This window comes from Monodelphis domestica, chromosome 1, assembly GCF_027887165.1.
Source record: "Monodelphis domestica isolate mMonDom1 chromosome 1, mMonDom1.pri, whole genome shotgun sequence".
Classification (NCBI taxonomy): domain Eukaryota; kingdom Metazoa; phylum Chordata; class Mammalia; order Didelphimorphia; family Didelphidae; genus Monodelphis; species Monodelphis domestica.
Window position 1 is genome coordinate 159,863,765 of NC_077227.1, and position 13,523 is coordinate 159,877,287.

Genomic DNA, 13,523 nt, shown 5'->3' on the forward strand with positions numbered 1-13,523 from the left:
ATCCAAGGCCAGTGACAGCCAGACCTGGGGTTTTGTTATTGGTGTTTTAGTAAAGTCCACATTCAGCCATCTGGTAGTTAACAGCTGTTTGCAGCAAGTACGAGGAAAGGGATTGGAGACCGAGATTAGAGGCAAGAAAAAACAGAGCTCAAAGCATTGTGCTGAATTCAAAACCATGAATTGCATTTTTGAGGTTCTACCTTACATTTATTAGACTGACAGAAATGATAACTGATTGAGGGGCTGTGGGAAAACAGGTCTATTAGTACACTATTAGTGGGGCTGTGAATCAGTCCAGCTATTGCTCCTTTTTTTTCTTAAACCCTTACCTTCCATCTTAGAGTCAATACTGTGTATTGGTTCCAAGGCAGGAGAGAGGTAAGGGCTAGGCAATGGGGGTTAAGTGACTTGCCCAGGGTCGCACAACTAGGAAGTGTCTGAGGCCAGATTTGGACCTGGGCCTGGCTCTCCATCCACTGAGCCACCTAGCTGCCCCAACCCCAGTCCAGTTATTCTAGAAAGCAATTTGGAATTATGTTCACAAGGTGACCAACCTGTATTTCCTCTCTGACTCAACTATATTCCAAAGAAATCAGATAAAGAGGGAATCATCTGTTCTGTTCACATAAAAGTATTTATAGCAGCTCTTCTTGTGTTAGCCATAAAAAGGAAACTAAAGGGGATATTACCTCCTTTTTAGGGGATAGCAAAACAGATTGTGGTATAAGAATGGAATGGAACAGTATTAGGTCTCAAGAAATGGTGAAATGGACAGTTGTAGAAGAAGCTGGGAAGATACTGAACCACCTGAGGCAGTGTGAAGTGAGTAGAAGTAGAGCAGTTTATACAATGATAACAACATTATTGAGAAATCAACTTGGAAAGACTTCAGAATTCTGATCAGCGCACAAGGACAAGCCATGAGAGGTTAGGAGCTGGGAAAAGAAGAGAAAGCATGCTGTGGTGCAATGGATAGAGTGCCAGATATCAAAGCACAGGTCTGAGCACTCAGGCATCTCATCTCTTATTCTCCTGACCGCTCCACCGAGTCAGGAGCACCCTCCACTTTGGGAGGCCGAGGGCTCCGCTCTCAAAATAGGTCATCTAACCCAATCCCTTTATTTTACAGATTAGGGAACTGAGGCCCAGAGAGGCTAAGCCCCTTGCCTAAATTCACTCAGGTAGTAAGCAGAAACACTGGGATTCAAACCCAGACTGATTCTCTGTCTAGCACTCTCTTCACAGGGCCCCAAGACCTTTCCAGCATGAATGTCTGCCTCACAGGCTGCTGGGAGGGGGCTGCTGGATGCTACCTTATTTGCTTTCTGCCTTACACAGGTACCCGGGATTGATGTAGATGGGGTAACGGTATCTGAACAATCTGGGAAGGCCTTCTTACTCACGGACAGTTTCAGGACTGATTTCTCCATAGACATGTAGCCTGATAGCTTAATTATATATATATATATATATATATATATATATATATATATATATATATATATATGTATATGTATATATGATAATATATCACAGAATGAGATTATACATAAAGTGCTTTGTAATCCTTAAGCACTACACAGATATTATTTATGTTCTTATAACCTTGGGATGAGGGTAGGGCCCTGTAAATCCTAAATCTTTCCCCAGGGTGGACCTCTGGGCTTTAGTGGCAGGTCAAGGCAAAGTCTTACCTTCTGAATCAAGCTTGCAAACTGCAAGTTTCTTGAGTATGAAATGTTTAGAACTGTGCTATATGCATTCTCTCCCCTGTTCTCCAGGGTGGCCTCTATTGCCACACGTCGCCGTGTGCTCTCTATGATGAAAATGGATGTATCAAAGGACAGGGTGTAGGCCGAGCACTCTGGCTGCGTCTTTCTCAGGACTCTCATGCAGTACTCCCTGCAAGAAAATCAGAGCATCAGGGTGCTGGGTCCAGGATGAAGAGTGGGTGAGTGTGGGGCATGATAGCTCAGGGAGTGACAGGGGAGGGAGACTGAAGGGGCTAGTAGTGGTGGTGGGTTGTGAGGGGGTCTCCCTGGGTGACTGGGAGTTCATAAATCTGCCTGGTGCAAGGGTACATGTGTGGTTCCTCCTCCTAAGTCAGCTTCGGGGGAGAGGGCCACAGCTCTGTTGGAGGTATTCCATTCTATCCACCCTGCCATGAGCCAGTGGGTGAGAATAATTCCTTGGTTGTTAAGGGGAGAGAAGAGAGAAGGAAGAAGTAGCAGGGAAAGAAGAGAGAGAGCCCATGCTTCAAGGTCCAGCCCATGGCCACTTCCTCTATGAAGCCTTCTTTAGTCACCTTTGGTGATTTCTCCTTTCTCTGAGCTCCTAGAGCATTTGGAGTTCATACCATGCACTGGACACAAATACTACCTTGTATCATTGTTTACCTATAATCCCATAGTGGCAGAAAGAGCTTCTGGGAAGTGGAGTTTTCCCATTTGGAAGGAGAGACTGAAGGACCATAGAGGTGAGAACCATACTGGACATGGAGGCCTCCTATGTGAAAGCTCCCTCATCTGGCCATTCTTCAATCTCTCCTTCCAACAAGAAGAACTACACTTCCCAGCAGCCTCAATTACCAATATGGAAACGCAACTGTTTCAGCTCTGTAGCTAGATTTGACTGTTTCTATGCAACCAATTTCAGATGCTTACCAGCTATGTGACTGGTCAAATTACTCTTCCTTTCTGAACCTCAGCTTCCTTGTTCCTAAAATGAGTGGTTTGAACTCACCGTCTCAAATCCCTTCCAGCTAAAAATTTATGATCTTATGACTGGGTACTCAATATAGACATTCGATAATGATTTGATGAATAGAACAAATATATGAATGAGCAAAAGGATGAATAAATGGAGGAGGAAGATGAGGAAGAGGGGGGACACAAAGCTCTATCTACTAGGAAGAAGAGACAGCTACTCTGAGCTGCTGGCAGAAATTGTGAGAGAAGCGGGAGGAAGTCCTGCTCTGGTGACCTACTCACATGGCAGTGGGAATGTCACTCTGGGCATCTAGGACCAAGTCAGGCACGCAGTGTTCATCCTCATTGCACCCATTCCAGAAGGGTACCTGAATCAGAGGGAAAGAATGTTTGGATAGGGGAACAGTGGGGCAGCCCCACTTCTTTAACATCCCTGGCCCATAACTCAAACTTCCATTCATTTGATTTCCTTACCGGGTCATCAGGCTCCTTCACCAATTCCAGTCTTTGCCTTTGACTTTGACTCTGTCTCTGTCTCTGTCCCTCTTCCCCTCCTCCTTCCATCTCTCTGTGTCCCCCCCCCCCCAATAAACAAATTTCCTCTCTCAGTACTACTTGACATGCTTTTGGTTAATCTGCTGCTTGCCTCTCAGATACCCTTTGCTTCTTCCTACCATCATGCCTTTGCCCAGACCTTTGCTTGAAGGAGCTATCCTATCTCTTTCAAAAACATGGTTCAAACCTTAACTTCTTTAAGAAATCGAGATTATGAATTGTACGGTTTAGTTCACTCTACTTTGTACTTAAGTGGTATTAAAATAACAAAAATAACAGCAGCAACAACCACCATAATAATAAAGTGATCATTCGCTCTAAGTAATCATTTATAGTAATCATTCATAACAATAAAGTAATCATTTGGGGCAGCTAGGAGTCAGGCCAGTAGATGGAAGGCCCTGGGTACAAATGGACCTCAGATATTGCCTAGCTGTGTGACCCTGGGCAAGACACTTAATCCTGTTTGCCTCAGTTTGCTCATCTGAAAAAAATGAGCTTGAGAGGGGAATGGCAAATCACTCCAGGATCTCTGCCAAGAAAACCCTAAATGGGGTCAAGAAACTCATCAGACACAACTGAAATGACTAAACTGTGTAACTCTTTGGAACATGGCTAAGAATAAAAACTCTAAGAGGCCTAAGAGCTATGACAAAGTTCATGCACTGGACTTTGGAGGTGGTGGTGGGGGCACTCCCATGAATATCTGTATAGATCACTCCTGAAATAGTCCCTCAGGCCTTCCTTCAAAGTCTTTTTATTCTTCATTTACTCAAAACTATGACCAGGCCTGGAAATCTGGTAGAAAATGGTAGAAGCAGCAGCATCCCAGAAGGGGAGGGGGAAAGTGCTAGAGTGTAGTTGAGGTAACAGAAATGCTAATTTTTATCTGATAGCTCAGGGTGTGTGTGTGTGTGTGTGTGTGTGTGTGTGTGTGTGGAGGGGGTGGCAGAGACAAAACAACTATTAAAAACAAGACACAAACTACAGCTGTCTGGAACTACCCAGCCCAGAAGCCAAACAGTCCAACACGCCTTTGTGGCCCCTAAAGAGACAGATGTTCAAAATGATGACCCCGAGTTCTTCTTTTTTAAACCCTTACCTTTTAAATCCATACTAAGTATCAGTTCCAAGGCAGAACCATGTGAGAATTAGTTAATTGGGATTAAGTGACTTGCCTGGGGTCACACAGCTAGAAAGTGTCAGAGGTCAAATTTGAACTCAGGTTCTCCCAACTCCAGACCTGGCTCTCTATCCACTGAGCTACTCAGCTGCCCCATTCTTCCTTCTTTGTGGAGGTTAAGGGATATGGGTGTCAAAAACTGCATATACTATTATACTTGGTTAATACGTGAGCTAGTTTTGCTGAGCTTTTTTGATTTATTGTTTTGTTGATTTTCTAGAATAATGCAGATTTTTAATAGTGTATGGATAATATATAATTTCCACTCCCTCTGGAGAGCTGGCTGTTAAACTTTTATCAACATATCACTATTCCTGGGCCTCCATTTTGGGGCTAGACCCATGTTAGCCTTATTTCATTCCTCTCCCGGCTGTGGACCCCCCTGACTTCCCTTTGCCGTGATGGCTTCTTCATTCCCCTCTAGACTATGCTTCTGACTTTCCTGGACTTTTACCACTATGCTCTTATTCCTGATCCCCTTTGATAGTTTGTGTCCGAAATTCCATATCCTGGGTTGTCCCATTTGAATGTAAGCTCCTCGAGGATAAGAACTTCCTTTTTTTCTTGTGTTTATATCCCTAGTGCTTAGACTAGTTTCAAGCACTTCATTACTGCTTATTGGCTGCCGGTCTGTAGTAGAGGGAACTAGATACATTCAATGCTCAGAGACTGTCCAAGATGGGCTGGCCCCTGTGGATTGGCACTGGCACACAGGGAGGAGTTTTGGGGGGCCTCCGTGTCTGAGCGAGCTGCGCACAGGGGACCCACGTGCCCGGAGAGTCAGAGGATGGGAGAAAAGGATTACGGGGAGCACTAATACGGGCGTATGGCCTTTGCACAAGCTTCGGAAAACAAGGGTGGGCTGAAGCCTCGGGGATTTCATCAGTTACTAAGCAGGTGTCCCGAGCGCTAGTCTGAGCTTGGCTTCTAATTGGGTTAGACGTGGGCCAATCCCACGCTCTCTGGGTCTCGGCTCCCTAACTTGTACGCTGACTGAGGCCCTCTTGGGCCCTCCCGGCCCTCTGTTAGATCCTAGGGCTGCTGCTGAAGAAGACCTGCTCCTTTGTCTTACGGAGCTTACAAGAGTCTGCCTGCCAGACCAGGCTGTAGGTAGGCCACAAGGCAGCTGGAGTAGGCCCGAGGCAGGAAGAGGGACAGAGGACCTCGTTTGGGGAAGAAGATGGAGTGGCCCTGGCTGAATGATTTCTGCCCGGCACGTTCCTGGTCCCGACTTGCTGAAGGGCCACGGAGGGCGCAGTCGAGGTCCTGGCCCCATCCTCTGGCTGTGGCTTACCGACACTCTGAACGTGGTAGGCCAGCCGTCGTCCAGGATGGGTCCGTGGTCAGGGTCGCTCAAGGAGAACTCCACCGAGAATGCCACTGGCTTTATGTAGTCTGCCGTGTCCTGTGGAGGAGCCAGACGTCGGCATGGTTGGTGTAATGGTCAAGAGCATCTCGGGGCACTGAGCAATGAGGTCCAGATTACTCTGACAGGGGACTGGAGGGGAGAGGACGGAGAGAGAGACAGAAACAGAGAGAGACAGAGAGACATGCAGATTGCTACACAGACAGACAGAGACAGAGGCAGGATGAATAGGGTTATGGAGTCACATTGTTAAGTTAAGGCAGGCCTGTGAGGTTAGACGTCCCAAAATTGGTGTATTTACAGAGAGGGGGGAGTTGGGTCTTGATGTGAAGGAACAGGGTGAGAATGAGCACTATGGCCAGTGTAAGGCTGAGAGCCAGAGGAGTGGTAAGGACTAGGTAGGGGGTGGCGGTGTTTAAGTGACTTATTCAGGGTCACACAGCTAGGAAGTATCTGAGGTCAAATTTGAACCCAGGTCTTCCAGATTGTAGCCCTGGTGCTTTTTCCAGGGTGCTACCTAGCTTCCTTTCCCAAAAATCTTAATGTAGTTTTGAGCTATTAGCAATTAAAACAACTATTTTGAGAAAATAAATTGTGAGACATTAGCCAGGATGTGGCTTCACAGTCTTAACATAACTATAGTGTCTTTTTCAATAAATTTATTTTCCTCTCAGTAAAAAATTTTGGAACACCCTGAATAACTCGCCCAGGCCAGTAAATACAAGGTCATTCGGAGAGGGAAAGAACACTAACAATAAGGAGGGTCCGAGGAAGAATCCAGAGAGAAAATGGCACCTGAGTGAAGTCTTAAGGAGAGGTGGAGATGGGGAGGGAGTGCATCTGAGGCATGGACATCCTATGAGAAGCCACAGAGATGGGAGACAATGGAATGCAAAGGTGAGCAAGGAGCATCTGCTTGTCTCATTTGGGTGTGAAGAGGAAGATAAGATTGGAAAAACAGATTGGAGCCAGACTGGAGTCACACCTCACATTAGCCATAGTAGCTACCTTGGAACAAACTGGTCCAGGCCTGACCGTCCCACTCACCAGAATGTGAAAGTTGATGCGGTCACAGTACTCTTGGCCAGCAGAGAGCAGAACTGCCCTGTGTGTATATTTGTCTGCATTCTCGTCCAGGTGGGCTCGTGGCGTGTATCGCCGCTCATCGATAGTGGCATTGTACTGGATACCTGGAGAAAGTGGGCATGCACAGAGTGTTGAGAAGGCAGAACCACAGAACTTGGCAGTCTGGTGCCAAGTGAATCTCCTGAAAAATTCCACGTTCTCAGTGAAGTCTTTTTGGGTTGACTGGAGAAGAACGGACATTTTCCTTTCACCCTAGTCTGAATGGGGAGCATCCATAAAGGTGGGAAGGGAATGAAGATGGAATAAAGGAAAAAGGAAGGCATGGAAGAATTGGGGAAGAAGCAAGAAGAAGAGGTGGAGAGGAGAACTGGAAAGAAAGAAGGGAAGAGAGGAAAGAGAAGATAGGAAGGAATGAAAAGGAAGAAGATTATAAAGAAGAAGACTGCCTCGGTAGTCCTATAGAGCCTGGTATTAATTAATGAGGTAGTTAATCAGTGCATCATAGCTCCAGTTTAGGAAGGCTACCCCCAGAGAGTCCAGGATGTGGCCTCATGGTTTTAACATTTAACTGAACCAAAGGCTATAGCCTGCCTTTTTCAATTATGTTTTTCCTATTGAGATTTCATTAGAATAGCAATGCATCAACAATTCCTGTTCACTAGTTACTATATTTAAAAGGCTACAGCAAAATTTAGATCAAAATTTAAAATGGTATAAACACCTAGGGACAAATAGATGTCTCTTTCACTAGTTTTTTTTTTTAATAACCTGTACCTTCTATCTTAAAATCAATACTATGTATCGGTTCTAAGACAGAAGAGCAGTTAGGGCTAGGCAGTGAGGGTTAAGTGACTTTCCCAGGGTCACACAGCTAGGCAGTGCCTGAGACCAGATTTGAATCCAAGACCTCTCATTTCCAGGCCTGGCTCTGTATCCACCTCACTGCCCCCCCCTCCCCATTCACTAACTTTTAACTGTTTTCAATCACTGCTTGCTCTAACACTGGTTGCTACTTCAGGATTGGGTGGCCACATAGCTTTCTTAATCACCCTGAACTCTTTATTGGCTTGGACAGAGCTTCTCTGAAAGCCTGGGACCCACAGGCAGGTTTGAGCCCAAAACCTTTGCAAAAAGCAGCTTCCATTGACATCAAATGCCATTTCTCTTCTTGTCTCAGGCATTAAATGCAAGGAGATGAGTCCGGTCAAAGGGGCACTACTGCAGAATCACATTAATTTATATCTCCTGACAGGTAGGTAGTGCACTGGATAGAACACTGGGTTTGGAATCAGGAAGTTCATATTCAACTTCAGACACCAACTTCTTAGTTGTGCAACTCTGGGCAAGTCACTTGACCATCATTTGCCTTAGTTTCCTTATCTATAAAGTGGGGATAATAACAATACCCGCCTTCTAGGTATGTTGTGAGGATCAAAGGAGATAACAATTGTAAAGCATTTAGTCAAATGCCTAGCACGTAGAAGGTAAGTTATAAATGCTAGTTATTATTATTACCAGCCCTGTCTTCCTCTGCTTGACCTCCTGGATTCAGGAACCCTGTTCACCTTGACCACAGAGACCTGACAATCCTTTTCCTGCTTCCTAAGCCATAGGGAGCCACTGATTTTAGTCTGGCCTTCCTTGATTCCCCATCCCGATCTGACCTGACCTGACCTGCTGTCTGTGCCCAGTGGAATCTTTAGCTGTCAGTTCATCACTTTCCCAACTATGGCTGGTCATTCCTGACCTCTCTTCCTAGCATGTGCAAAAATCACCGGATTCTGGAAGTCTTGAAATTAGGGGGGAAACCCTCACAGCAGTCTGTGAGAGGGTGTAACTTTAATAACACAATTAAACAGAATACAATATAACTTTTCAATAGATAATAGAAGAGGAGAGGGTAGCTAGGTGAGAGCCTAGAGAGCCAGCCCCAGAGATGGGAGGTTCTGGTTTCAAATTTTACCTCAGACACTTCCTAGCTGTGTGACCCTGGGCAAGTCACTTAATCCCACGTGCCTACCCCTTGCAGTTCTTCTGCATTAGAACCAATACATAGTATTGATTCTAAGACAGAAGGTAAGGGTTTAAAAGAAAAGAAATAGAAGGGGAAGATGGACTGAGGAGGAAGGGAAAAAAGTAGTGGAGAGAGATGCTCACCGACAGTTGCAGCTTGGAAATGAGGGGACAAGAAGATGGGCAGGAAGCAGAGGAAGGCAACCATGCAGGTTGCATCCTTGCCATTACGCTTGCAATCCTTGTGGAAGATGTTGATCTTGGATGGCTCAAAGCGGATGCTGGCATTGATCTGGACTACACTCCGGGACCTGGAGAGAAGTGAGAAAGAGAACTACAGCCCACTGGCCAAGGCCAGGATACTATTCTGATCATTGTTAGGGGACACCAAGAAGGAAAGGAGGTGGAATTAGGAGGGAACAGAAATTATCTTGAACTTTGGATGTCTCTCTAGATCCTTAAGGAGTTGGTCTGGGAATGCATCAAGCAACTAAGAAACTTTATGATTTGACAACTGGTTTTCAATGATCTACCTGTGGATTATAGGGTCATTTAACCATAAATCTGAAGGAAGCCAATGAAGGGATGTAAAACAAAATAAATGATACCAGGAAAACATCAAATAAAATGAGCATTTCCATATATAAAGTGGAATGGAAAAATAAGATTGCCCATGAAGCTACAGATTTCTATTATGTATAGACTGATTTTTATGTAGGCAATAAATTCAACTTACAACTTTACAATCTAAAAAAAAGAAGGATCTTCAGAGATCTTATAGTTCAACTCCCTCATTTTATTAATGAGGAAACTGAGGTCCAGAGAAGTTATGTAACTTTTTCAAGGTTATTCAGGTTACCAACAAAAGTAGGATTCAAATTTAAGGTATCGACTTTTAAGACTCAAACTCTTTCCAATTCACCATAATGCCTATGGATATGTGTGTGTGTGTATAAAGGACAGTGCGGAATACAAGACAAACTGCTTACTATGCATGAAGAAGACTTGTACCTATCATATATGAGGGTACCTCAAGGGTATAAGATAATTGGCTTCCTATATTCACATTTTTTTTCTGTACATCTTATTTTCTATTAGATTATAAATCCCCTAAGAATAGGAAATGTGCCTTTTTAAATCTTGGTGTCTTTCTCAGCACTTGGCTTAACATTTTGTGTATTAATAACATGAATTAATTGATATTAATATTCCTAATAATAATATCAATAAATAATAATATTAATATGCAAGATCTATGGCACTTAATACATATTTTTTGAACGAGTGAATGTCAGCTGCTAGCACCCTGCTCTCAGAAGTTTAGGCAAAGCCCCTTCCTCCCCCTGGACATCCAAGTCCTGCAGAGTCTTCAGAAGGAGCCAGAATCCTGAAAAAGTGGGGGTGACACACCATAAGATCACAGCACCACCAAGGGATCCCACTGCCAGGTCAATGAGTCCATCTTCATTGAGATCCAACTGCCCATGGATGCTGCAGCCAAAATACTGGAGGCCTGGGGCCAGCTCTGAGGAGGCAATTCTCTGTAAGGTGAGAAAGAAAAAGCTGGGTTCATCTACCTCCAGGTGCAGAGAAATTGGGAGAGATGGAGCCAGGGAAATCCCTAGATAGAGTTGGGATAGGGAGCTGCCTGTGTGATGTGGTTTAAGGTTACAGAGGTTTTTGCACCTCCCCAGCTCAAGGATATTTTTCTTTTTCTTTTTATAACCTTTATTTTTCTTTTAGAATCATAGTAATATTGATTCCAAGTCAGAAGAATGGTAAGGGCTAGGCAATGGGGGTTAAGTGACTTGCCCAGGGTCACACAGCTAGGAAGTATCTGAGGTCAGATCTGAATCTAGGACCTCCTGTCTCTAGGCCTGGCTCTCAATCCACCCAGCCAGCTTCCCCCAAAGCAGTGATTTTAGAAGGTGTCCTTTGTTAAAATAATAATTTATTGCCTAGATAGGAAACACATGATCCCTTTTCCTCATCAACATGAATTAGCTCCTCAGATGAACTCATTGCCACTAAAGTACATAATTCTAAGGAGATGGAACACAGGGCAGTTTTGATATCAAGAAAAGGGTAGGGAAAGGTACTAGCCAGGAGGCCTAAATAGGCACAGGAAGTAGCATGAGGGTACTGAGCACCTGGTAAGGTATTGTAGAATTAGGGAGAAAGAAGGGTACAAAAAGGGGAAGTAAATGTAAAATTTATTCACTTTAGAATTTTAACTGGTCAATTGTGGCTAGGGCAAAATCGAGTCACTCACTGTGAGATTCACTGTCCATAAAGGTAATCCATGGGTTGAAAATACGAATCTCAATCTATTCAGATGACATAGGGAGAGTGAGCCTGTGATATTTGGGATATTCACCATGCATTCCCTTGGGTGCATCCCTTTTAGCAGTGATAATAAACTCTTCCCACCTTTGTTCAGGATACTTTTCTTTTTTATAGATTTTCTAATTGATAATTTTTATTTTATTTTCCAAATATATCCTAACCACCTCCTTCACTAGAGAGCTTGTCATTATAATGAATAATAGAAAAGAAAGGCTCCCCCCAAAACAATTCAGCAAAATGATCCAGATACCTCAGTGGAATCTGACACTATGTCGAGTGTCTCCTACCATTATGTTCCCACCATCGTTACTTTCTACTATATCCCCTAATGTCCTACCTCTGTAAGTAAAGGAGGGAAATGTATCTTCTCTTTTTTTTCCTATGTAAACTTGCTTATTGTAATCAAACAACATTTACTTTCTTTTTATTGCTTGTTTCTCATTTTCACTGTAATCATTGTGCCTATTTTTCCCACTGGTTCTGCTTACTTCGCTTGGTATCAGTACATTTAAGTCTTCTCTTGTTTTTCTGAATTGTTCATATTGTTTCTTATGATACATTAATATACCATGCCCTTCACACACAACGATTTGTTCCACCATTGTCCAGTCAATGGGCAATCTACTATTTCCAGTTCTTTGCTAAAAAGTGCAGCTATAAATATTTTGGTATATGTGGAAGCATTCTTTCTGTCTTTTACCTCTTTACAGGGAGTTACCCACCTACTTTCATATAATGAGAAAGAGAAAAAGAACAAAGATTCTATTCATTTTGAGTTGAGCCCTGCATTGCTGGTTGGACAAAAATCACTCAAGAATTGAATGGACTTTGCCTTCTGGCTAATCAAGGCTAGCAGGCTAGTGCAGGCTGGTATTCCCTGCAAGCCTAAGTTAGAGGTTGTCTGGGATTCAAGAGAGATACAGCTCAGGTTAAGGAAGCTTTACCTGCTTATACCTCTTCAGGATGTTGTTCTGGAAGCCATGGAAGATGTAGATGACTCCCTGGTGGTCGTTCTCCAGGGGAGCGCCTACCACAATGTCATTGTAGGAATCCTGGTTGAGATCTCTTACTGAGGAGATGGAGGAGCCAAACCGGGCATTTTGGTAGTTGTGGGAATCTTTTAATGTCCCATTATAAATAAACCGGTTCTGCAGACAGAAGAGGGATAGGAGAAGACCCATGGGGAACTTGGACAAGGAGCCTCACCATCATTATTCCCTATACTGGTGCCCCAAATCTTAGGGACGTAACTAGGAGTATGCTGAGAGGATTGAAGGACTGCTCAGATGAAACCCCTTGGGGCTTCTCCCCCCAAAAAAGCCTGCCCCCCTCCTGTCTCTAGGAATAGCTAGATAGAGGGAAAATTCTCTAGTTCCATTCTCTTAGCATAAGAAGAACAACTCACTGAAGAAGATTAGGGTCTGGGGAGATCCTGAAATGACCCTGACACTCTGAGTGCACAATCTTCCTGCAAGACCATGGCCACTCAACCCTGTTTGTCTGAGTTTCCTTATCTGTAAAATGAGGAGATTGGAATAGAGGAGGACTTCTGAAGTTCCTTCCAGTCTTAAATTTTTGATTCTATGAGCAAACTTATATGGCATCTCATTACATCTTGGGCATTAGTTCTGAGGGAAGCTCAAGCTTCTCTGGAATCATTGCTATGTATCCCATTACTAATGAAGTTAATAAGAAAGGCAAAAGAGTATGGAATTTGGATTTTGAGTCAGCAAGGCTTGGATTCAAGCCCTGCCTATGATACCTACTGACTATATAACCATGAGCTAGTCAGCCATTCTAACCCTCTGTTCCCTTATCTGAACAATGATAGGGTTAGATTAGATGGCCTCTAAAGTTTCTTCCAATTCTAAATTTATTATCTTATAGCAGCTAGATAGCATGGTGGCGGAGTAAAGTGCTGGTTCTAGAGTTAGGAGGCCCTGAGTTCAAATCTGACCATAGACACTAGCTCTGGACAAGTCACTTAACCTTGTTTGCCTCAGTTTCCTCATTTATAAAATGAATTAGAGAAGGAAATAGCAAACCACTCCAGGATCTTTGCTAAGAAAACCCTGAATGGGATCATAAAGAGTTGGACACAACTGAAATGACTCAGCAACTAATATATAATGAAAGTCTCCTGTAGGTTAAGTCATTCTGTCTTCAAAATACCCTGATAAATTACATATATGTTATCTGTGGGAGGGGCTGTACCTCCACTCATTTATGTCCTACCCCTCCCAAATTGTTTGCCAGATTATCTAGA

The 13,523-nt window shown here is 43.7% G+C and overlaps 1 protein-coding gene and 1 long non-coding RNA gene across 2 annotated transcripts in view; one reads left to right on the top strand and one right to left on the bottom strand.

Moving 5' to 3' along the window:
* Positions 1–13,523, bottom strand: part of ITGA11 (integrin subunit alpha 11) — a 229,054-nt gene that overhangs the window by 35,407 nt on the left and 180,124 nt on the right. Inside the window, exons 14-20 of the mRNA XM_007479623.3 lie at positions 12,202–12,405; positions 10,322–10,452; positions 9,056–9,222; positions 6,860–7,002; positions 5,741–5,851; positions 2,991–3,076; positions 1,695–1,902 (exon numbers count right to left, since the gene is read on the bottom strand). Coding sequence (XP_007479685.1) covers positions 1,695–1,902; positions 2,991–3,076; positions 5,741–5,851; positions 6,860–7,002; positions 9,056–9,222; positions 10,322–10,452; positions 12,202–12,405 — 1,050 coding nt within the window. The remainder of the gene's footprint in view (positions 1–1,694; positions 1,903–2,990; positions 3,077–5,740; positions 5,852–6,859; positions 7,003–9,055; positions 9,223–10,321; positions 10,453–12,201; positions 12,406–13,523) is intronic.
* LOC103095150 (uncharacterized) overlaps positions 1–13,523 on the top strand; it is a 44,566-nt gene that overhangs the window by 894 nt on the left and 30,149 nt on the right. Inside the window, exon 2 of the long non-coding RNA XR_008914404.1 lies at positions 1,782–1,951. This is a non-coding gene — a long non-coding RNA (uncharacterized LOC103095150). The remainder of the gene's footprint in view (positions 1–1,781; positions 1,952–13,523) is intronic.